General features: G+C 40.3%; 1 protein-coding gene across 8 annotated transcripts in view; it reads left to right on the top strand.

Moving 5' to 3' along the window:
• LOC136855826 (phosphatidylinositol N-acetylglucosaminyltransferase subunit H-like) overlaps positions 1-26318 on the top strand; it is a 167374-nt gene that overhangs the window by 53054 nt on the left and 88002 nt on the right. For 7 of the 8 annotated variants that reach the window (XM_067133186.1, XM_067133194.1, XM_067133244.1 and 4 more), the window contains one exon: positions 5464-5591. In XM_067133186.1, the coding sequence (XP_066989287.1) occupies positions 5464-5591 (128 nt within the window). Of the gene's footprint in view, positions 1-5463; positions 5592-8092; positions 9347-26318 lie in introns of those variants that run through there. The other variant, XM_067133234.1, reaches the window with a different exon arrangement.

The raw sequence follows: 26318 nt of genomic DNA, 5'->3' as shown, positions 1-26318 counted from the left end.
TCAGATATTGTAGGTGGACTCCGAATCCTTCAGCATCTATTGTCGAGTTCGAGTCGTCCTGGTTCTCCTCCTCCTTGGACTTAGTATCAATGATCCAGATCATTCGTTACTTTGTCCTTTAGGGAGCTGTGGTACTTTCTGAAAAGGCTCGACACTCCTAACCTAGATGTCGTCGACACTGCCGCTAGTACTCCCTCTCCCAAGGAAGAAGTGCCTAAGGACACACCTTCCTCCTGGCTTCGTGAAGCGATCGAAGGAGGTACTCGGCAGCTGAAGACGACGATACCGGTACCTTCCACCTGAGAGCTCACGAAGCCAATGGCTTGGTCCATCCCTCGCATTCCAGAAGTTTCTGTCGGTCTGGAAGCAAGACATGGTCTCTTAGACCACACTTTTGTCTTCCAATGGTTTTGCCCACAGGCCATTGGAACCTTTTTTCCTTGGCCCTGTGGTGGCTACTCAACAAGAACACGTGCTGGACCTGGCACTGATGCGGTAAGACTACACATCAAGCACCTGTTTTATTTTTCTCTTAGAATCATAGAAGCAATTCTGCTCCGTCCTCTAGCAAGGGGAGAAAGGAGAGTCTGGCAGTAAGGGAAACCCTATCTCAGCTTTTCCTTACTGCCTCTGACTCTAAGATTCTTCCAGCCTATTTCGTATGAGTCACGTTTCCTCATTCATGCAAAAAGGTCCAGTGTCTGACATTTGATCTTGCAGTTCCTACACTCTGATCAATATGTCAGAGGTTCGGGTACTCCTCCTCGCTCTTTCAACCAGGAGGAGTAGCCCAGGTGTGCAGAACTCCAGTCAGTTCAGGAAACTCACTCAGATTCCTCCCTCCAACCAGTGAGTCTTCCTAATGTAAAGGACCGAGGGTTTGTATATTGTGTCGGAAGAAATCACAATTTTTTAAAGTAAATTGTATTTTTCCTAACTATACAAACTTGAGGTCCTTTACATTACGTATTATGCCCACCTCATGCCACCCCTCAATTTGAACCTGGACCAAAAGGCAAACTGGAATGTTTACATCCGGGCAGGCAGGTATTCCCGCCTACCTGATGGTAGTTACTGCCCAACCACCTTGCTCAAGAGTTTAAAGGCCATTTCCAGCCTACGCTGAAAGTAATTCCTAATGTAAAGGACCTCAGGTTTGTATAGTTGGGAACAATACAATTTACTTTCAAAAATTGTGATTTTTGGTGCCAAGCAGATCATAAGTGTTTGAGCGTTCTTTTTGTCCGCTTCCATAGCTCCCGTTAAGTGCCTGAGTGCCTAATAGCGCCCGAACCTTCAGTAGTGCCCAAGTGCCCTATAGTGCCGGAGCTCCTCTTCTTGTAGAACTCACAGCACCACCTCTCATGTGTCTGGGGCCATCCTTGAGAATAAGTTCGAGCAACGTTTTAATCTGGTTGAGTACAGTGGCCCAGTTATGGGCATCAGTGTCAGTGGAGGAGGAGGCTGCTTGTCCCACTGATTCTCCTAGATGCCAGTCCCTGCCATACTCCCCACTACCTGGAGGAGGCATACCTGTAGCCCAAGGGAGGTCAGCTGGAACAGGAAAAAGTTTCCGGACTCGTTTGTGTTCCCGATAACGATGGAAATCAAGGAGGATCTTCCTTGGTGGAATTCCGGAAAGAGGCTATCAGAAGGGAAATCTCTTCATCCTCTGAACCCCAGCATAGAGTTCTTTTCAGATGTGCCGAACCTAGGTTGGGGAGCCCTTTTGGGATTAAAAGAAGTGTCAGGAACCTGGTCCCAGGAACAGCAAAACTGGCACATCAACGTGAAGGAACCACAGGCGATATTTCTGGGCCTACAGTGCTTCACTTCAGAAATACGGGGGAGGACAGTAGCAGTGCATTCAGACAACACGACTGCACTGGCATACATCAAGAAACAAGGAGGAACCGACTCTTTCTCCCTGTATTAAGCAGCAAGGGACCATCACCGACTTCCTCTCTTTTGCTCACCAGTTCCAGATCCCTTGGCATGGCCGACCAATGCAATGTTGCAGGATTGGTCCAACAAAGATCTGTATGCCTTTCCTCCCTTCTGGGTTAGTGAGGCAAGTCATCAGCAAATTTGGTCTCATCAAAACTTATCCATGATCTTGATAGCTCCCTTCTGGCCAACAAAAGAGTGGTTCCCAGATCTTCTGGAACTTCTTGCTGACTTCCCGAGACTGTCACAGAAGCAACAACTTCTCAGGCCACCTCACTTCCATTGGTTCCACCAAAACCTGTCTTCTCTGGCCCTAACAGGGTTCAAACTGTTAGGCAACTGCTCCGAAAGAAGGGCAATTGCGAAGTGTAGAAGACAGTCTTCAGATAATGGCTACTAGGCAAAATGGTCCATCTTCAGGTCCTGGTGCAGACAAAATAACGTGTCCTCTTCTGAAACCTCTGTAGCAGAGATAGCGGACTTTCTTCTGCTCCTACGCTCCGCTAAAGGACTTTCCACCTCTACAATTAAAGGATACAGAGCTATGCTTAGTTCGGGTTTCCGTCATAAAGGAATGGACTTATCGTTGAAGCAGGATTTGTTCGACCTTATTAAGTCCTTTGACACCGCAAAGCCTAAAGGAAAACCCTTGCTGTCCTGGAACTTAGACGTGGTCCCTAAGTGGTTTTCCAGTTCAGGTTTTGAGCCCATGCAGTGTATCTCTTTAAGGGATCTAACCAGGAAAACTCTTTTTCTGGTCACCTTGGCCACCTTTAAGAGGTCCAGTCAAATCCATGCTTTAGACAGAAACATAGGATTTTCTCAGGGGAATGCAGTTTGCTCCCTTTCCCTAGACTTTCTGGATAAGAACGAATCGCCATCGAATCCATGGCCTCGTTCTTTTACGATCAAGAACTTATCCAAGATAGTGGGTCCATCTAAAGAAGAAAGAACTCTCTGTCCAGTAAGGACCCTTAAGATTTATCTTCACAGAACGAAGGACATTCGTGGTACTTCAAGAAACCTTTGGTGTTCTGTGAAATATCCCACTAGACCCCTGTCTAATAATGCCCTGGCATTTTTTCTGAGGGATCTGATTTCCGAAGCACATTCCATTGTGAACGAAGACTCACTCTCATCTTTAAAGGTAAAACCTCACAAGATAAGAGCAGTCGCTACGTCTTTGGCATTTAAGCGCAATCTATCCTTTATGTCAATTGTACAAGTGACGTCTTGGAAGTGCAAGTCGGTGTTTGCATCGCATTATTTAAGGGATATCGAGACGATTACAAGTAATGCAGTACCTTGGATCCGTTTTACATGGCTGGAGTGGTTTTGGGGAGGGAAACGTAGAAAGCGATGTCCTTTCTTTAAGCTCTTTGCCTCGCTTAGGGTGCTGAGTTTTGGAGAGCCTGGGAGTACTATGTACTTGGAGTACCCTCCATATTTTGGTTATGGTTGGGTATTGGTGTTTTTAAGTGGTTATGGTGACTATTTACTCTGGTTATTTTGTGTCGCACTGCGCCCTGGGCAGGGGCATCTTGTTGTACTTTGCTAGCCCTCGGAATTTAGTCCATCGCCACAAAGCACCCACTGTAGTAGAAGGCCCTCAAGGCTTTACCGTCTCACCTCTACTGGATAAGATGAGCGCCAACCAGAGGCAGTATCTACCTGTAGCAGCTCTCTTAAAAGTAAGGTTCAACAACATTGATTCAATGTTAGCAAATTTCTATTCTCAAATTCATTACTATTGATAATTTTGTGGGGTAGATATGCCCAACATTCCCACCTCCATTCAGTGTGGGGATCAGCTATGTAATTACTATGACATTTTTAATAAATAAAGTTATATATACTTAACCAGCTCTTACCTTTCTCACACCGAAAACCCAGAGCATGTCGCATATAAAAATGTTATTTTTGGTAGTCACTGTTGAGTAAAAATATTATTTTGGTCAAAACCTCCCCTCCCGCTTCCCTGACAAAAAGACATGGCAATTGGGTGAGGGATCATCCTGCACTGACCAACAGGTCTGTTTTTCAACAATATGGTGGACTGTGCATGCGCATTAATCACTTCCTCCAGCAGGTTTTGACAATGGAAACAACTCGGGCACAGTTTCGCTGAAGATAAGGGAAAGCACCCTTTGAGTCCATTACATGCTCCATCACGTTATAGTGTTGATCACTATGACATAATACCCGGCCACGAGACCAGCTAAAAGAGAATTCTTTGGTACTAATTTGGTCACCATGGACTTCTGGTAGACCATGGAAGGGTAACTCCTTGAGGACTCAACAGCTACTACCAAAAATAGGTTTTTCTTACATCAAAACCTGTTTTTGTGTTTATATGAAGTTGCAGACCAATGCCTTACTGGTGCCAGATTTTTTTTTTTTTTTTTTTTTTGAAAGTGGAAGGTATTTGAAGCAAAAAAAAAAAGCTGTTAAAAGAGCTTTTCAGTTGGTAATGATTATTATCATAGATCAGTTCAAGACAATAACCACATTTCTTTATTCTTATATGGTATCCCACTAAAGTTGTTCTTATGTTGATTTAAAATTAAAGCATGGTACGATAAAGAAATTGGACAGCTAAGTAAGAAGAGACCAAATGGAATGGATGGAAACTACAAAACAGAAAGCAATATAGTTGTAGCTGAGTGGAGGGATGCTACTCTCTCTCTCTCTCTAAGCAATATAGTTGTAGCTGAGTGGAGGGATGCTACTCTCTCTCTCTCTCTCTCTCTCTCTCTCTCTCTCTCTTAATCCCAATGTGACTGTAGGGCAGTAAAGAAGGAACAGAGAAAATTACAACCCTCATCACTCCTCATACACTTTCTTGCTAATATCACAGCCAATAAGGATTTTCTAGTACAGGCACTGACAAACCACCGAAGTGAATGCAAACAGCAAGAATGGTGGAGGTAGACTTGATGCACTTACTAGTGCAAAACAACTTGAACTTCATCAAATATTGTCCTCAAGCAGGACAGAAGTTGGCTAGGTTAAACTTTAGGGCCTTCAGCATTGGAAAGAGAAAAGTCCATGTGCTTGGACAGGATTTGGGATTCTGTTGAAAACTGTCAAGTGAGGAGACATTGTTTTCCAAGATTTAGCAGTGAAAGGCTGAAGGAGTGACGAGATAAGTTACAGGTACTGGGATCTTGGTGAATTATGGAATACACACATGTACTGTGTGTATTCTCTCATAGCTCTGATTGCATGCCAGAGCAATCCTTGCCATTATATCACATCATACAGAGGATTATTCTTAAGGTCCTCAAAATGTCTAAACATTGAAAATACTAAAGGTGTGCTCATTACGGTAGAATAAACTGCTGTTATTTTGACCCAGTTTTAAGTGATTCTTTCATCAGGGACATGCAGTTTGTTTTCTTTTCCAATCTTGCTTGAAATGTCATTTATTACTAGTATAGGAAAGTTCAGTTATACGTTATGTTATTGAAATGTTCATAGACATTTATGTGGTGTTTTTGCCTCTCTCTTACTCAGAAACACTGCTTGTCGTGGCTGGACTTGGAGTCCAAACTACTATTACATTTTACACTGGTCGCCAACATACTCGTTTCATTTTGTGGAGTGATGTCATTGACATTATTATTGCAGAGACGATAACAATGGTGAGTAAACGCATTCTCCTCAAACTCATTTTTATGTTAGCTGAACTTTTCATCTAAGATTTTAGTGCTTTAATATTCTTGTTGTACAAAAATACAAATCCTGCCTTTTCACAAGCCTAATTATTCAAAATATATGGAATGGCTGACCATCAAGATTTTGCTTTGAAGAAAATCCCATGATATAATATATGAGATCTTCCCTTTTGGTAGGCTAGAGGTGGATAGACCTCTTCTGCCTTAGGTGTTAGTCATTCGCATTTGGTTTCATCTCATGACAAACCATCTATATTAGAGTTTTCATCCTAATGATCATTATTGTTCCAATTTTTCATTTATTTTATGTAATTCCCTCCATTTTTTATTTATGATAAATTTTATTATTGTCTCTTCCAAGATGTTTGCTTCTGCTTATAGCTTTTTTAATTTTATTTGAAAATAGGGGATGTGGAAGCATGTCTATTCTGCAGTCAGAGAAACTTCCATGTCACCTCTTTCTCCCCTCAGCCCCCTTCCTCTCCCCATTGAGTTTTGGAGCGTCTTTAGATCTCTCTTTTGAACATTAAAAAGTCTTAGAGGTTTACTGCTTTTTTTTTGTCAAGGTTGAAGAACAGTTGAGAAAAATCATGTTTCCCCTCTCAACATGTAAGTGCACATTCTACCACCCTCACTTTTATTACAACTTTGGCTTTTGCCTCTTCTAGCCATTCAATTTTAGTCTTTTTGTCTTCACCTTGTTTTCTTTTGTATTTGGCCTTCACTTGTTCTCTTACATTTTGCCTCCTCCCTCATCTGCCTCAGAATCTCAGTCACATTAGATTTCAGTAGTTTCTTCCCCTCTACCTGACTAGGATATCATTGAAGTTTGGTAGATGTTACTCCTCTTCCCTCTACTTTTCCATTTGCTCTTTCTTGAAGCAGGAAACTAAACATTAGGCACCACTCACTTTTTTTGACATCACTATTATTATTATTATTATTATTATTTGGTCTGTCACAGTCATCCTATTCGACCGGGTGGTTTTTATAGTTTGGGGTTCCAGGTTGCATCCTGCCACCTGAGGAGTCCATTTTTCTCACTGTGTGCTGTTTCTAGTAGCACACTTTTCTGCATGAGTCCTGGAGCTACTTTGGCATCTAGTTTTTCCAGACTCCTTTTCAGGGATCTTGGGATTGTGCCTAGTGTTCCTATGATTATGGATACAATTTCCACTGGCATATTCCATATCATCCTTATTTCGATTTTCAGGTCTTGGTACTTATCAGTTCTTTCTCTTTCTGTCTCATGTACTCTGGTGTCCCATGGTATTGCGACATCAGTGAGTGATACTTTCTTCTTGGTTTTGTCAATCAACGTCTCGTCTGGTCTATTGGCACGTATCAATCTATCTGTTCTGATACCATAGTCCCCAGAGGATCTTTGCCTGATTATTTTCTGTCACTCCCTCAGGTTGGTGTTCGTACCACTTATTACTGCAAGCTAGCTGGTGTTTCTTGCACAGGCTCCAGTGGAGGTCTTTTGCTACTGAATCATGCCTCTTTTTGTACTGGTTCTGTGAAAGCGCCAGACATTCACTTGTTACGTGGTTTATGGTCTCATCTTTCATTTTATGGTCTCGTCTTTCATATTGCACTTCCTGCATATGGGTGAGATGTTATTTACATCTATTGTTCTTTGGACATATCTCGTTCTTAGGGCCTGATCTTGTGGCGCTGTTAGCATTCCTTCTGTTTCCTTCTTGAGTTCTCCCCTCTGTAGCCATTGCCATGTTTCATCGCTGGCCAGTTCTTTTGTCTGTGTCATTGTACTGTCCATGCATTGGTTTGTTTTGCCATTCCTCTGTTCTGTTTTTCATTCTCCTGTCTTTGTATATTTCTGGGTCTTCATCTACTTTTATCATTCCTTCTTCCCATGCACTTCTTAGCCACTCGTCTTCACTGGTTTTCAGATATTGCCCTAGTGCTCTGCTCTCGATGTTGATGCAGCCCTCTATGCTTAGTAGCACTCTCCCCCCTTCCTTTTGTGTTATGTATAGTCTGTCTGTATTTGCTCTTGGGTGTAGTGCTTTGTGTATTGTCATGTTTATTCTAGTTTTCTGGTCTATGCTGTGGAGTTCAGCTTTCGTCCACTCCACTACTCTTGCACTGTATCTGATTACTGGTGCTGCCCACGTGTTTATGGCTTTCGTCATGTTTCCGGTGTTGAGTTTTGACTTGAGTATCGCCTTAAGTCTCTGCATATATTCTTTCCTGATCATGTCCTTCATCTCTTGGTGTTTTATATCCTCTCCTCCTATTATTCCCAGGTATTTGTATCCTGTCTCACATATGTGTTTGATACTATTCCCGTCTGGTAGCTTTATCCCGTCAGTCCTTGTTACTTTGCCTTTTTTTATGTTGACCAAGGTGCATTTTTCTATTCCAAACTCCATCCTGATGTCCCCAGATACAATCCTTATAGTCTGGATTAGGGTATGTATTTCTTTGATGCTCTTACCATACAGCTTGAAGTCGTCCATGAACGTCAGACGGTTAATTCTGTTGCCTCCTTTCTTGAGTTGGTGCCCAGCATCCATCTTCTGCAGTACTTTTGTCATGGGAATAATGGCTACTACGAAGAGTAGTGGGGACAGTGAGTCGCCTTGAAAGATCCCTTTCCTGATGTTAACCTCTGTTAGTTTTATCCCAGAGCTTGTAAGTACTGTATTCCAGTTGCGCATTGTATTTTTAAGGAAGCTGATGGTGTTTTCCTCTGCCCCATATGTTTTCAGGCATTCTATTAGCCACGTGTGCGGTATCTGTCGAAGGCTTTCTTGTAGTTAATCCATGCCATGCTTAGGTTGGTTCTCCTTCTCTTACTATTCTTCATTACCATTTTGTCTATTAGGAGCTGGTCTTTTGTGCCCCTACAGTTCCTTCTGCAGCCTTTCTGATGGTGGGGGATGGTGTTTGTATCCTCTCGGTAGTTGTATAGCCTTTCACTGATGTTACCTGTTGGTAACTTCCACATTATTGGTAGGCAGGTGATAGGCCTGTAGTTACTTGCTATATTTCCCATGTTCTTGTCTTTCTGTACTAAGGATGTTCTCCCTGTGGTCATCCATTTGGGCGCATGGTGGTTTGTGATACAGTGCTGGAGTTGTTCTGCCATTCGTGGGTGTAGGGCCCTGAAGTTTTTGAGCCAGTATCCATGGACTTCATCGGAACCTGCTTTCCAGTTGGACATTATCTTTAGTTGGTGTCTGACTGTGTCATGATCTTGGTGAATCTTTGTTTTATTCTCCCCATTTTTTCTGCCTTGATTTCCTGGAGCCATGTTGCATGTTTGTTGTGTGGTACTGGATTGCTCCATATGTTTTCCCAGTTTGGCTTCAGGAATTTCTTGGTGGTTGTCTTCCCCTCTCAGTTGGCTGTATAGTCTTTTCTGGTTCGTTCTTTAGAGTGTTTTGTTGGTATCCTTTATTCCTGTTCATGTACCACTGGATCTTATGTGCTTTGGCATTAAGCCTCTGTTTTATATCTTCTATTGTGTTGTTTAGTTCCTTCCCTTGTACTTTGTATTTCTCATTCAGTTCCTCTCTTGTTTTCTTGTTTCTTTGCCTCTTTTCTGCCTTCTCCTTCAGTTTACCCAAGTCAGTCTCATTGCCATGATTTGTTTTTCCAGATGCCTTTTCCAAGGCAGTTGCTGTTTTGGTTTCTGTTGGGTTGATTGTGATGGTGGCGTTGGTGTTTGTATCCCCATGAGTTCTACTACTAGTCTTGCTCCTGCCATTATGCCAGTTTATTTGTTTCTGTGATACTGGTGGTGTGGATTAGTCACATTATTTCATAAACTTGGAATGACATGTTTTTTCCATTAGTTTCTTTATACTGTAAAGGCTACATGGATGGGATCTTTGTTCTTTCTGTATCTGGCTTTATCCATTGCCTGTTCTTTTCCACCCATTCCAACTCAGTCTGTTACATCTTCGATGTTTCCCTAGCAGTGTTTTTTGCATCTTATCATTCCTGTCATTTTCTGTGTCAGAACGACAGCAAGTTTGTCGTCTTGTCCTTCTTGGTCTCTTGGGTGATATTTCTGACAAATTTCTAGTTCCTCCCTTTCTGTTCTTTATGTTCCTATATTTGGTCTGCCAGCCATGAAAATCTATTTGAGAGGTGTTATTTCTCCCATTCCAGATGTTGACCAGTCTTCTGTATCCTCTTTCTATCGGGTGCTTCTGATGTAGCATCTCCATATTTCTTTTAATTTGTTCTACTATGTTCATTTCTTCTTCTGGTTTGCCTCTTACAGCTCCAGTCTCTGGTTGCTAGTTAGTGTTGACCTGTGGTGGTCAGTTACTGGATGATTAAGTACCTGACCATCCTCCCCGTAACAGGGTTGTTTACCTGGCTGCTGATGAAGCTCCTCTGTTGCCAGAGGTTCCATTTACGTTGTTGTCATTTATTCTTTCAATTCTTTCCATCATTGCTGAATTTTGCTATTTAACCCATAGCTGGACCCTACCCCATCAAGAATAGGTATTCATTTACAGCTGAGTAGACTGAGGAAATTATGGTAAAGATCCTTTCCCAAGGAATCAACGTCAAGGAGAGCGGTCACCCATCCAACGACTGACCATCCCCAATGTTGCTTAACCAGTCCATCGATAAGCTAAACCACTCTGCCACGGTGCCCATTTATTATTATTATTATTATTATTATTATTATTATTATTATTATTATTATTATTATTATTTAGTAAATTAAAACTGTTCATATGGAACAAGTCCACAGGGGCCATTGACTTGAAATTCAAGCTTCCAAAGAATATGGTGTTCATTAGGAAGAAAAGGGAAACAGAGAAAGGAGAGATGCCACTTCTTAAAAAAGAAAAAATAAATTAATAAATAGATAAATAAATAAAAATGTATTAAAATGCAAGAGGATTAGTATTAGGGTAGTAATGCATTGCATTTTCTCTTGAACTTCTGAAGTTCCAACTGCACGACATCCTTTGGGAGGCTGTTCCACATTCCAACGGTGTAAGGAATAAAGGACCTATGGAACTGAGAAGTTCGACAGCGATGCATATTTACTGCATATTGGTGCTGCTGTTTAGCGAATGTGGTTGCTCTCGGCAGATAAAGGGGATCAGGGATCAGTTGTGAATTTGAAAGATCTGTGTTGAAACACTATATAACTTATGAAAAAATGACAAATGAGGCCACCCGTCAATGGTCCAAGTCATAACTGCTACTCTTAGGAAACAGAAACTTACCATCATGAACCACTCTATCTAAAAGAGATGAATCTCTGGAGGAAACAGACATCCACACCGGAGAACGGTATTCCAGTAAAGGAAGTACAAATGACCTAAAACAGGTTGCATTGATTTTATCACAATTATAAATATATGAGGCCTTACGAAAAATACCTAACTTTCAAGCAGCATTTGCTGAAACTTTCATTAGATCTTTCTCAAAAGTTAGATGTGAGTCAAAAGTTACACCTAGAATAGTTAAAATTTCAGACTCATTCAGCAAAGTTCCATCCACCTGAAAGGGAGGATTTTGTGGGAAATCTGTCTAGATCTGCTAATCATTAATGTTTTCATTTTACTGGAGTTCAGCATCATACCCCACCAACTACAACGTTCCCTGATCCAGTCCATGTCCCGATTGAGGCTGAGGGGGGCAGCTTCATTTCTCATAAGTGGAGACCTCACTACACCCACAAGTGCTGCATCATCAGCATACTGAACAATCTTGTTTTCCAGGCCAACAACCTTATCACTTGTATACACTATAAATAACTAGCCTTCAGAAATCTGTTATTTAATAAAAATGTTTTATTAAACTGAGACTGTAGCTGCTTCAGGTCCCATGCCTGCCATTCTGCACCTATGTTTAGACTGTCATTCCATTTTTCATCCTTAACTCAAATATACATACCAATGTTTCAAGCTAGGATACAGCCTATAGCTTTCAGAGGGTAGGTTTAGACAGTGTTCCTCCACCTACATGAAAACCAAGCAGTTTGATGTCACCATCCCTCTTCTTGAAAACTGTTCCTTCTCCTTCCTTAGGACCACATCATTATTCTCCCATCAGTGAAAGTTACCTTCTTCTGCCCCCTTGGCTTTTAATGGAAAGAGTTTGTGGTAAAAGAAACTCGGTTTCTGGTGAAGACCAAGACAGTAAAGATGACTGTAGGGAACTTCTAAATCTGGATGAGGTCTCTCAAAAACATCTTGAAGAAATAGAGGCTTGAGTTTGTTAAGTATTGGAGTAAATTATGGAGCTTGAAAACCTACCACCACTTGCTATGCAGTCTCTTTAACTCTTGTCCTGTTTCCTAGATATTCTGACTTATATTGTCAACATGCTTTGGCTCTTGTGAGTTGTAAATGCATTACCAACATCAGTACAGTAATATCACATTAGGCATATTCTCTAGGAAAGAGTTTTTCCTCTTAGGTAGATTTCTTACCCCTTCCTGTTAACCACCCCAGTACTCATTATTAATGAATGTTCTTATAACACAACCCCATAAATTTAGAATCACTGATTCCAGTGTAAACCCAATTAGAACTCTAAGAATAAGAATACTTCCACATTGCTTAGCATGAGTCCAGTACTGTCAGTCCCTTAGGCGGTAGCTAAGTCATTCCCAGTTTGTTGCTTATACAATAAAGTACATACCTTTGTGTTTTAGCTCTTAGAGATTGCTATCTTTATGTATGTAATTATAATTTTTTTTATTATTAGTTTGTGATTTTGCATGCATAATTTTCAAACAGTCTTTCAGTATTCATCATTGACTGGAAGTGATTAATATTCATTAGTGATCATTGCCAGTGCTTGTTTCTTAACCCTTAAACGCCTGTTGGACGTAGCAAACGTCGACTAAAATTGTCTGTTGAATGCCGAGTGGACGAGCAAACGCCGACAAAAAAATTTCAACCTTCGGTCAACTTTGACTCGACCGAAATGGTCGAAAAAATGCAATTGTAAGCTAAAACTCTTACATTCTAGTAATATTCAATCATGTACCTTCATTTTGCAACAAAATTGGAAGTCTCTAGCACAATATTTCGATTTATGGTGAATTTTTTGAAAAAAACTTTTTTTCTTACACCCACACAGTAAGTAATTTAAAATTTTATCAGAAATTCTTTCGTCATTTTGTCGTAATTTTTGCACTGTTCTATATTAGCCAGTTACATAAAGTTTTATATATGAAAATGTGCGCAATTTCATGTACAATACAACAGAAAATAACTCATGGTTGTAGCTTTTATCAGTTTAGAAATATTTTCATATAAAACACGATAACTTACTGTAATTTCAACCTTCGAAGGCAACTTTGACTCCAAATGAAATGGTCAAAAATGCAATTGTAAGCTAAAACTCTTACATTCTAGTAATATTCAATCATGTACCTTCATTTTGCAACCAATTGGAAGTCTCTAGCACAATATTTCGATTTATGGTGAATTTTATTGAAAAAACTTTTTGTAGATACGTCCGCGCTCAGAAAAACTTTAGAGGTAATGTTGTTGTAATGTTTGCATTGTTTTATATTAGTCGTTACATAAAGTTTTATATATGGAAATGTGCTGCAATTTCATGTAGAATACAACAGAAAATAACTCATGGTTGAAGCTTTTATCAGTTTTGAAATATTTTCATATAAATCACGATAACGCCTTCCAAAATTTCAAGCTTATCAAATTTAACTGACCGAAATGGTCAAAAATGCAATTATAAGCTAAAACTCTTACATTCTAGTAATATTCAATCATGTACCTTCATTTTGCAACAAACTGGAAGTCTCTAGCACAATATTTCGATTTATGGTGAATTTCTGAAAAAAATTTTTTCCTTACGTCTGCACGCATAACTCAGCCGAACATCTCAGAAATTCTTTTCATGTTGTCGTAATGTTTGCATCGTTTTACATTAGTCGTTACATAAACTTTTATATATGAAAATGTGTGCAATTTCATGTAGAATACAACAGAAATTAGCTCATGGTTGTAGCTTTTATCAGTTTTGAAATATTTTCACATAAATCACGATAACTGCCAAAATTTCAACCTTCAGTCAACTTTAACTCAACCGAAATGGTAAAAAAACGCAATTGTAAGCTAAAAATCTTACATTCTAGTAATATTCAATCGTTTACCTTCATTTTGCAATAAATTGGAAGTCTCTAGCACAATATTTCGATTTATGGTGAATTTTTTAAAAACATTTTCCTTTACGCTACAGATGTAACTCAGCCAATATCTCAGAAATTCTTTCGTCTCGTTGTCGTAATATTTGCATCGTTTTATATTAGTCGTTACATAAACTTTTATATATGAAAATGTGCGCAATTTCATTTACAATAAAACAAAAAATAACTGATGGTTGTAGCTTTTATCAGTTTTGAAATATTTTCATATAAATCACGATAAATAGAAAAAATTTGACTTTCGGTCAACTTTAACTCGACCAAAATGGTCGAAAACTGCAATTGTAAGCTAAAACACTTACAGTCTAGTAATATTCAATCAATTAGCTTAATTTTTCAACAAACGGGAAGTCTCTAGCACAATATTTCGATTTATGGTGAATTTTTGAAAAAAAAAATTTTTACGTCCATATCTCATTTAATTCATGCATCATTTTGTGACAATATTTTCTCTGTGTTGCTTTGATCATTTTAAAATTTGTTATATACCAAAATCATTGCAATTTAGTGTACAATACAAATAAAAAAAATTAAGTCATTAGCTTTAACCGTTTTGCTTACAGTGCGATTTGTATACAATTATATACGAGTTTTTTTCTTTTCGCTGTCATATATTCCAATATTTATATATGATAATGATATTTATTTTCATTTCTGATGGTTGCATACTAAACTTCAGGCAATGACAAAAAAATGAGCCAAAAATGAACTCTTAATCTTAAAAACTAAGCATTCTGTGATTTTTTTAAAAAAATTTTTTCCGCTTCGGTGCTAACTCACCGAACGCCGCCGGCATACGGGAGACGTTTTTGTAAATAGGGCTTCGGCGTTAAAGGGTTAATTCACTTTAAATCTTTCGTGGTGTTGTATATAAACTTTAATATAGTACACTTTAATATAGTTTTTGTTCTGTAATATTCATATGCTTGAAGTTCCAGCACTTTATCGGGTATATTGTTGTATCACTGGTCTGTAAATGGTAGGCTATTTGCTTTGCAGATCTTCCATTGCTAGGCCTTGGCAATTGTATCATGCCTCATCTTATATTCATTTTGAACTAATGCTGTGCTTTCACTTCAGCCATTGCAAGCTCCATCCCCATCTACATTCCATGTCTATCTTGGGTGCTGGCCAGACATTTATTTGTTTTCTCATTACGTTTTCCTTTTGCTTGTGATTCTCTCCTTATAATTGTCAGGCACTTCATAGTCATAGCCTAGATGAGTTTTTTTTTATTCCAAGCTGATATCAACCGTGCATCTTTGCTATGTTTAAGGCATTGCCCAATTGTTCTTTGGAATGTTGATACAGTCCACCACACTTTACATTCCTCTTCCACCTTTCCTTGGTAAGAAGAGCCTTGCCACATTTGCTCATGGATGTGATGCCTTGTTCATGGCCATCAGTTGTATTGTTTTTTTCAGTCCATGTTTCGTGTCCTCATTTCTCCTGTCTGCTGTTCCTCCACTTTATCTTACTACTGGCACAGCTGATGTGTTGGTTCCTTCAAACTGTCTCCATCATTGAGCTTGGCCTCTGAAGTTGTGTTTTGGTTTGTGTTGAAGAACTAGTTCTTAAACACAAACCAAAGCAGGACCTGTCTTAAACCTTGGCATTGTTGCTAGCTTTGCTGTTATTGCTTGAAGCTTCTTTTAACTCCAGCACTTTTTATGTAACAAGCCATACTTATTTTCTAGGATTTCTTGGTTTTTCATGTTTTTCAGTTTTCCGTTAATGATTTCTTCAAACCTATTTCTGGTGTTTCCTTTTTGCTTGATAATATGTTTTTTCTCTGGTTTGTGCTTGGGTGGTTTATTTTTGCCAGGACCCCTATCAATTCAGTTACCAGTCTGCCTCCAGCATATATGAGATCATTTGTTATAGTGATATTGCTAGTCTCAGCTGCCCTTAGTACCTAGACAATCTTTTTGTTTTCATCTTTCAGTAGATGATGATTATATCCGTACAGTGGTGGTAGCCTAATTGTATTTTTTGTTTTTCGTGGTATATTGCCTCAGTTTATCTGTGAGATTCTTCTTGGTGTTTTTGGCTCTTAGATCAGGATATCCTGAATTTCCTCTTGTTCTATTTTTCTTTGTATTTCTTCTCTCATGCTAGAGTAAACCATTCCTTTATAATTATTGTTCTTTGTTGGTCTTCAAGGCTTTTTTCTGTAGTCTGTGTTGATTATTAATATTATTTTATTATTAAATTATTATTATTGTAACAAACAGATCATGGTATCATTCATGCTTTTTTGTTATGGGTTAAAGACCCACAGTTGTTTAAACACAACTGCATATATGCAGCTGCAGAGATTTAAACTTCTGGCAGTAAGTCTTCCGCTGCAGCTGTGAGAGCTTTAGGCTCTTCTGTCTCCAAGATAACCAACTGCTCTCATGGCTCACCTGTAATTACTAACAGTGATTCCTTTTTGGGCCATGTACATGACATGGGTAGCCCTACATCTGTAAAAACTGCAGTTGGTGTGTGCATGCCACCTGCTTTGTATGTGGCATGCCTCTTTGTTACTGCCTGTGTGCACGGTGCAGCTGGCCACACCAATTTCTTACTTGTAGTTGGTGATGTGTGGCATTTTCTTACTCCTTCAGCTCTCCAAGACTCATTTTCTGCCCAAGTTAGCGACATGGTAATAACTGGATTACTTCAGGATTCAGGTGAAGCTGTTGATGTGATCTTTCACTGCTTCCCATTTTGATTGTCCACGTTTCAAACCTCACAAATCACAAGTTGTCTTCAGCTCTACCATGGGGTCTTTTGACCTGGAATTTGATGACTGACTCATTGAAATTTGAGGTCTTGAAGAGTACTATCTTCCTTTAGCTGAGACAAGTAATCATAAGTTCTTGTAGCCACCTTGAAGTTATAAGTATCCCAAGTGGTAATATTAGGGGGTCTTGAAATTTGGGCTTTTAAATGTAATATAAAGGTAAATTTGTTAATTTTGCTTCCAGGAGGTATCCATATAAAGCTGTTCTTTACCTTAGAAACTTAATCTACAAATCACTAATAATGTTCTCTGTTGACCCACTTGCTACTGCAGTCAAATTTTATCAATGCTCTTTATCTTTATAATTGATGTTCCATTTCTTCAAGGGTATAGAAGTTGGATCCTATGTCTTGTTGATGAAATAAATGTTACTATTTTATTTGACCAGGCCTCTTAGTAAAACCTGTGGCTAAGGCTCTAATACAATTAATGACCTTTTTTGAGTACACAAATCTGTTTTCCTGTTCACTTTCACAGTAATTTTGTTACAAACGTAGCCCTCCTACCTAAATAGCTACTCCAACAATTGTAAATTGATGGGGTTGTATTAAAGCAAATTAAATTACAACAAAAATTTTAATACAAACCCATCAACCCCTCATGTCTTGTAGCCAGCCTTGACAATACAGGGAATGACTGAATTATCATTAGAGGCACTAAGTAATGTCTAGATGCATACCTGGCCAGGTGGAGGTGATGGTGTTCTTATTCTTGGGGTGTGTTGGTAGAGTTATAATTGCACAGGAATAGGCAATTGTAAATTGAGTCATTGCATGCAAATTCACCAATAGAACCTTTTTAAAATTGAGAGAAACAACTTCAAAGTTATTACAACATTTAAAGGCTATTGAAATGTAATTTTTTTAAAGCTAATGGGATGATTTTTGTGTAGATAAAAGCTGAACTATTTCCTTGAAGACGATTAGCAGCTGTATAAGGAATTTAGCATTTAAGCTGCCTTCAGGCTGAAAGAATCTGGTTTTTAATAGAAAAAAATTTTTTTATATATTTTTTTAAAGTTTAGAGTTGTAAATTTTGTTTTAAATGAAAGCTGAACCAGTTTGCTTTAAGACATTAAACATGGCTGTTAATCCCCATCCAGTAACCAACACATTAACCCTCCTGATCAAAAAACCATGTTTAAACGAGGAAAATGTTTTATTGTTTTCAAATTTAGGGTAATAAATTTCTCTTAAATAAAATATTTTTATAGAAAGCTGATTCAGTATTGTTTAAGACAACAACCAGTAATATTAGGACCCAACCATACAAACTACCCCTACAAACCACCCCTAGTTCCTCATTGGACAGGTCGATATTGTACTCGGCTAGCACTCTGCTAGACCCACGTTCGATTCTCCGGCCGGCCAATGAAGAATTAGAGGAATTTATTTCTGGAGATAGAAGTTCATTTCTTAGTATAATGTGGTTCGGATTCCACAATAAGCTGTAGGTCCCATTGCTAGGTAACCAATTGGTTCTTAGCCACATAAAATAAGTCTAATCCTTCGGGCCAGCCCTAGGAGAGCTGTAAAAGAGCTCAGTGGTCTGGTTAAACTAAGGTATACTTATTTAACAAACCACCCCTACCAGGCATCTCCCCCTACCCCTCCATGACAAAGAAATATAAATATTATTACCCAGTTTTATATAGGTAACTTACCCAGTAATTACATAGCTATTAGTTTCTTTTAACCGGCAGCTCAAAATTTTGAAATTGTGGGTCTGCTGGTTTGTTATGGTTATGGAGACATGCCCCGCCCACTTTCGGGTGTAAGAGTTAGTTAGTTATAAATGATTTGTTTAACCAGACCTCTGAATTCTTTTAGGGTTCTTCTCGGGCTGGGAAAAAGAAGGTACAACATAGCAAAGAGCTTCAATTTGTTTATGCTGGCTGTGGTTGAAGGACTGTAGTTGGCAGCAGCTCAAATTTTGGAATTTATATTTTGCTGGTTGTTTGAGTTATCTTCAATTGGTGAAGTATCTAATTTCGTAGCCTTCGGCATAATTAAGATAGTGTTAGGCGAATTTTTATGATTGATTGACAACTCTTTGCCCGTTTTTTGGACTTGTATTAGACTTTCTAGGATGTCTGACACTAGTAGTGCTAACATTAGGTATTGCAGCAAGTATTAGACTTTCTAGGATGTCTGACACTAGTAGTACTAACATTAGGTACTGCAACAAAGCTGCAATACTAGACTGAGAATCTTATGATCGCCCACTGTTTGTGTTCCATGTAGGGGACAAACATGTTCAGTAGATTTACGTTGTGAGGAGTGTAATGACTGGGATATTAAGAAGTGGAAGACTTTAGATGCACATCTCAGAAACTAGCTAGAGATAGGAAGATGAAAGTTATTGCTAAGGAATCTAGTAAAGCTTTATCTAGTCAGGATTCTTCCACTAAATCAGATGCAATCACACCTGTAATTTCTTCCAATCCCATTCCATCTCCTCCATTTGTGCAACCATCTCCTTTACCTGGCTGTCACGTTTCCGACCCCCAACGCCATTGCCAGTCTGTAGTAAAAATTGACACTCGCTTTGAATTGATTGTGCAATTGACTGCTAAATTAGTGTCATCGGTGAAAGTGCTTATGGATAAAAGCGAGTCAGAGCGCCCTGTGGTACCCAGTGCAAGTGCAGTGGTAGTGGAGGAGATGGCTGTTCGGCCTGCTGATTCTCCTAGGCCAAAGGTCCCTGTCATACTCCCCAGCACCTGGGAAGAAGCAAACTGGCAGTCTAAGGGAGGTCGGTGGGGTCTGCCCCCAAGCAGTCGCCCCCTCGGTTCAGTCTGTTGATGAATCCCAGACTTCAACCAAAGGCCATTGGAAAGGCCTTCAAGTGAGTGCTTACTGCATGTCCTCCAGCTCCGAAGTTTTTAGTTCCAGGCGCGCACGGCACTATACGGACAAGTCACACCTGCTAAAGCGGCGTGCAGTGGAGTTTGAGATTTCTTCCTCTGTTCCTTGTGAGAAGGGCAAGGATTCAGCATGCCCATCGTGTAGTCACTGGGATACCCAATTCCTGAACAATTCTGACTATGGTCTGCTTCTGTCTGACTATGGTCGTAAATTGGCACAATCAGCTCACCAGCAACCAGTGTCAAAGCCTTGTGGCATGGAGATTCATCAACAAGTTTTCTACTGGCTCCCGTCTCAACAAAGGCGCCTGTTCTTTCACTACTAGCTTCCATCTCCACAGCGCCCATTGGCACCCGTTCTTCGACAAGTTTCGCTACTGGCTCCCGTCCACAGCGCCCCGAGCGCCCATTGGCGCCCGTTCTTCGACAAGTTTCGCTACTGGCTCCCGTCTCCACAGCGCCCCCTGAGTGCCCATTGGTGCCTGTTCTTCGACAAGTTTTGCTACTGGCTCTCATCTCCACAGCGCCCATTGGCGCCCGTTCTTCGACAAGTTTCACTACTGGCTCCCGTCTCCACAGCGTCCGTTGGCGCCCACTTCTCCACCGCTTCTTAGTAGTTCCTCCTCCAGTTGACCTGATTCAGAGCAAATTGGATATTATTCTCAGTTTGCTTCAGAAGGCTCCTCCTATAGCTCAGATGACAGTGGACTTATTGCTTTCTCCTGTCTCTTCTGAGAAAGAGGTTATTCCCAATCAAGATGCACCTTCATCGGTGTACTTGGGTGCTGTTGAGGTTCCTGCTAGGGATGCACCGATACCAAATCTTTGGCTGATACCAATACCAACTTTTAAAGCCGATACCAATGCCGATACTTGTTACCACCATATTACTGTTATTTAGGAGAAAATATATTGTTATTAAAATCATTCTTGTTCTCTAGTTAATGGTTATTGGATATTAAATGCGTTTTTCCTCTGCTTCATATTCTTCTTTGTGACGTGAATTTGTTTTATCATGTTCGTGGAACTGTGTGATTTTTCATCTTTTCCCCCCTCTTGAGATCTTGTTTTCACACAATTTACATTTGACTTTTGTCACATCATCAGTAACACGCTCATAAAAAGTCCAGACACTGCTTTTATGATGAAATTGGTGAATGTTAGCCATTTCTGTTCAAGTGAGAAAATATTGTGTGCTCACTGCATAACAAAGAACCAGTAAGCAGTCTGAGTGAGGACTGAGGTATGCCAGTGCAGCCAGCCCGTTCCTCCCAACTTCAACTCAGACTAGACCTGCACTGCACGAGTCTAATTCGAAGCTACAGCAGTAGCAGTACAGTAACTCATTGCACCATTCACTTATACCATACCTGTACTGCATATGTTAAAATAGTACCCAACTCCAACAGAATGGCAATGACTCATTGCTGGTAGAGGTAGACATAACCATAGTTAATTAAAATTAGAATTACAATAATAAATTGTTAAATACACTGTAAAGTATTAAGATACCATCTGTTTTTAAAAGATAAACAATGAACCTATATTCAATGATAAGCCTATATATAGTTTGTTTGGTGGGTATTGTTAATATATACTTTTACGAAGCCTAGGAGGATTTTAAATTCCTATACTAATGACAAAGTATCGGCTGGTATCGGCCAGAAATTCACCGATACCGATACCACAAAAACTAGCCAATACCACCGATACCGATACCAATACTTGGACACATCCCTAGTTCCTGCTAGCAACTTATCCAAGCTACTGCTCGCCAACTATTCCCTCTTCGGCTAAGAAGGCACTGGAGGAAGTAAAAAGTAATGTTCTCGGCTTTGGAACTTGCGCACCTTCTTAAGATATTTTTAAGGTGTTCAAAGTGATGAGCTTCCTTGACTGGGTGGTGGGCGCTGTGGTGTGCAAATTTAGAGAGTGTTCTTTGTTACCTCAAGAGATCTCGTTGAATCTCTTGGGAGTACTTTCCTGTATTGACAGAGGTGTTCATGATAGTACGCAGGAGTTAGCCAGTCTGTACGCCATGGGAATTCTTAAGAAGAGGGAGCTTTGGTGCTCTTTTACTTCGAAAAGCATCACTCCGTCACAGAGATCAGCCCTCCTATTCTCCCCTTGGACAAGACATATTTTTTCCACAGGCTACATTACTGAACATCGCCTCTGACCTGCAGAAAAAGAACGCTCAGGACCTGCTCTCTTAATCTACGAGACACCTAAAGGATTCCTCGGCTTTTCCTCCCAGATCTTTGTCTCTGCTGCAACCCACTCCCTTTTGGAGCTCCTGTTCTAGATCCTAGATTAGGACAAGAACTTATATCTGTTTCCCACGGCATTCCATCAAGAAGTCCTCTTCAAACTCTTACTCCAAGAAATGAAAACAGTCCTCCGTATTCAGATAGGAGCGCGGCTCCTTCACTTTTGGGAACGGTGGGAACAAAAGGGAGCGGAATCTTGGATAGTGTCTGTCCTGAAGGAGGGCTACACTATCTCCTCTTTGAACATTCCTCCTCTAATCTGCAAGCCTGTCAAATTGACAGGTTACTCTCCAGGCTCAGAGAGATTTGCTGCTATCTTGCTAGAGGTGAAGTCCCTTGTTCAGAAAGAGTCTATGGAGCTAGTAGAGGACATTCATTCTTCGGGATTCTACAACCAGGCCTCTCAACAGCTCTGCAAGTGTTCATCAGAGTAGTGGCTCCACTAGCAAAATGGCTTCATTTGATGGGGATAAAGACCTCTCTATATCTAGACGACTGGCTACTGCGTTCCTGCTCGAAAGCGTAATGTGTGGAGGTCATTCGCACAACTCTTCTCTTGGCTCAGGAATTGGGCCTTCTCATCAATCAAAACAAGTCCTTCTTGACACCTTCTCACGAGATTCCTTATTTAGGGATGACAATCAATTCTTGGGTTTTTCGGGGATTTTCCAGTCCCGAAGAGAATAGAAAGGTGTCTCAAGACATTGGAAGAATTTCCAAATCTAAATTGTTGCTTGGCCGATCAGTGGGTGAGTCTTCTAGGTACCCTCTCATCCTTGGAACAATCCGTTACTCTGGAAAGACTTCACCTGAGACCTCTCCAGTTCTTCCTCTCAGAGCCAGCTGGAACAGGGAAAAAGTCTCCAGACTTGTTTGTGTTCCCGATAACAACGGAAATCAAGGAGGATCTTCGTTGGTGGAATTCCAGGAAGAGACTATCAGAAAGGAAATCTCTTTATCACCTGATCCCCAGCCTAGAGTTCTTTTCAGATGCGGCAAACCTAGGTTGGGGAGCTCTTTTGGGATTAAAAGAAGTGTCAGGAACCTGGTCCCAGGAACAGCAAAACTGGCACATAGAGTAAAGGAATTACAGGCGATATTAAAGGGCCTATGGTGCTTCGCATCAGAAATACGGGGGAGGACAGTAGCAGTGCATTCAGACAACATGATGGCACTGGCTTACATCAAGAAACAAGGAGGAACCCAATCTTTCTCCCTGTATGAGGCGGCAAGGGACATTATTCTTCGGTTGCATCAGAATGAAACTCAAGTGACAACGTGTTTTATGCTGGGAAGACTCAACGTTCTCGCGGATGAATTGAGTCATCCAAGACAGATCCTCTCCACAGAATGGACATTAGACCCGTTGGTTTGTCTGGATCTGTGGAAGCTCTAGGGGAAACCAATGACAGATTTGTTCGCGTCCTCCAGAAATCACCGACTTCCTCTCTTCTGCTCACCAGTTCCAGTTCCCTTGGCATGGGTGACTGATGCAATGTTGCAGAATTGGTCGCACAAAGACCTGTATGCCTTTCCCCCATTCGGTCTAGTGAGGCAAGTCATCAACAAATTCTGGTCTCATCAAAGCCTATCCATGATCTTGATAGCTCCCTTCTAGCCAACAAGAGAGTGGTTCCCGGACCTACTACAAATCCTTGCGGACCTCCTGAGAATGTTGCCACAGAAGCAGCAACTTCTCAGGCAACCTCACTTCCGTCGGTTCCACCAAAAACCTGTCTTCTCTGGCCTTAACAGGGTTCAAGCTGTTAGGTGACTGCTCTGAAAAAAGGACTTTTCAAGAGCGGCTGCAGACGCAATTGAGAAGTGTAGAAGACAGTCTTCAGATAATGTCTACCAGGCAAAATGGTCCATCATCAGGTCCTGGTGCAAACAAAATAACTTGTCCTCTTCTAGGACCTCTGTAGCAGAAATAGTGGACTTTTTCCTGTTCCTACGCTCCGCTAAAGGACTTTTTATCTCTACCATTAAAGGATACAGAGCTATGCTTAGCTCAGTTTTCCACCATAAAGGAATGAACTTATCGTTGAACCAGGATTTGTCCTACCTGATTAAGTCCTGTGACACTGCAAAGCCTAAAGAAAAAACTTTTGCTGTCCTGGAACTTAGACGTGGTCTTTAAGTGGCTTTCCGGTCCTGTTTTGAACCCATGCAATGTATCTCTTCAAGGGATCTAACTAGGAAGACTTTTTCTGGTCGCCTTGGCCACCGCTAAGAGGTCCAGTGAAATCCATGCTTTAGTCAGAAACATAGGATTTTCTCAGGGGAGGGCAGTTTGCTCCTTTCCCTAGACTTTCTGGCTGAGAACAATTCGCCATCGAATCCATGGCCTCGTTCTTCATGATCAAGAACTTATCCGAGATAGTGGGTCTGTCTGAAGAAGAAAGCACTCTCTGTCCAGCAAGGGCCCTTAAGTTTTATCTCCACAGAACAAAGGACATTTGTGGTACATCAAGAAACCTTTGGTGTTCTGTGAAATATCCCTCTAGACCCCTGTCTAAGAATGCCCTGGGATTTTTCTGAGGAATCTGATTTCCGAAGCACATTCTATTGTGAACGAAGACCCACTCTCATCTTTAAACGTGAAACCCACGAGATGAGAGCAGTCGCTAAGTCTTTGGCGTTTAAGCGCAATCTATCCCTTACGCCAATTGTACAAGCAACGTTTTGGAAGTGCAAGTTGGTGTTTGCATCGCATTATTTGAGGGATATCGAGACAACTTACGAGTAATGCGGTACCTTGGGTCCGTTTTATGGCTGGCTGGAGTGGTGTTGGGGAAGGAAACGTAGAAAGCAATGTCCTTTCTTCAGTCTCTTCGCCTTGCCTAGGGTGTTGAGTTTTGGGGAGCCTGGGAGTACTATGTACTTGGAGTACCCTCCATTCTTTTGGTTTTATGGTTGGGTATTGGTGTTTTTAATGTGATTTTTAGTGGTTATGGTGACTATTTACTCTGGTTATTTCGTGTGGTACTGCGGCCTGGGCAGGGGCATCTTGTTGTATTTTGCTAGCCATTGGAATTTAGTCCATCGCTACAAAGCACCCACTGTAGTAGTAGGCCCTCAAGGCTTTACCGCCTCACCTCTACTGGATAAGATGATCGCCAACCAGAGGCAGTATCTTACTGTAGCAGCTCTCTTATCAGGAAAAGTTAAAAACATTGATTCAATGTTAGCAAATTTATATTCGCAAACTCATTACTATTAATAATGTTTTGGGGTAGATATGTCCAACATTCCCACCTCCATTCAGTGTGGGAATCAGCTATGTAATTACTGGGTAAGTTACTTATATAAAAATGACATTTTTATAATAAAATAAAGTTTTATATATACTTACCCAGTAATTACATAATCGGAGCCCACCCGTCTCCCCTCACTTGGGCATAAGGGCATAAACAAATTGAAGCTCTTTGCTATGTTATACCTTCTCTTACACCCGAAAGTGGACAGGGCATGTCGCCATAACCATAACAAACTAATGGACCCGCAATTTCAAAATTTTGAGCTGCATGTTAAAAGAAACTAATAGCTATGTAATTACTGGGTAAGTATATATAAAACTTTATTTTATTATAGAAATGTCATTTTTATTGTCAGTTTTTTATAACCAAGAGTACAGTAGCACTTCAACTTAACAGAATCTTTGGGGTCTGATTCTCTGATAACTACCAAAGTCTGTAAAGTAACAATGACCCTATAGGATAGCCTGCACTTGCATGTTTTCTAGACCTCGTACAGCTGTTAACAATTTCACCTAGTTCCTAGTATAAAGTATCTATACTTTACATTTAAAATTCAGTTAAATGGATTCAACAAAGCTGAACTCCAATCAAATGAAAACACTATTGATTAGCAGATTTCATACAGATTTTCCACCCCATCCTCCCTTTCAGGTGGATGGAACTTTGCTGAATGAGTCTGAAGCTTGAACTATCCTAGGTGTATCTTTTAACTCTCATTTTACCTTCGAGAAACATCTAATGAAAGTGTCAGCAAATGCTGTATGAAAGTTAGGTATTGTATGTAGGGCCTCATATATTTATAACAGTGACAAAATCAGTGCAACCTGTTTTTGGCCAATTGTGCTTCCTTTACTGGAATACTGTTCTCTGGTGTGGATGTCAGCTTCTGCCAGAAATTTATCTCTTTTAGATAGAGTGGTTCATGTTGGTAGGTTTCTGTTTCCTAACATTAGCAGTTATGACTTGGACCATTGATGGTTGGTTTCTTGTTTGTCAGATTTTCATAAGTTATATTTTAACTGGGATCTTTCATATTAACAGTTGATCCCTGATCCTCTTTTCCTGCTGTGAGCAACTGTATTTGCTGAACAAAATGTCTTCCCACAGCTCTGTCTCTAAGCCGAGGTTGGCATGAGATTACAAGGGTCACTGCACAAGGAATTATGTACCTTGCAGAAATTATGCCACTGCATACAACATTGCTTCCATTAAGCAGAAAAACACCAATGTTTTCATTTTAGAACAGAAAATAAGCTCCCAACTACCTCTTCACTCCTGGTTTTAAGGATACGTGCTTTTAATTGTTGTGATGGAGATATATA

The sequence above is a fragment of the Macrobrachium rosenbergii genome, chromosome 3 (genome assembly GCF_040412425.1).
Source record: "Macrobrachium rosenbergii isolate ZJJX-2024 chromosome 3, ASM4041242v1, whole genome shotgun sequence".
Classification (NCBI taxonomy): domain Eukaryota; kingdom Metazoa; phylum Arthropoda; class Malacostraca; order Decapoda; family Palaemonidae; genus Macrobrachium; species Macrobrachium rosenbergii.
This window is presented reverse-complemented; position numbering and strand designations above follow the sequence as displayed.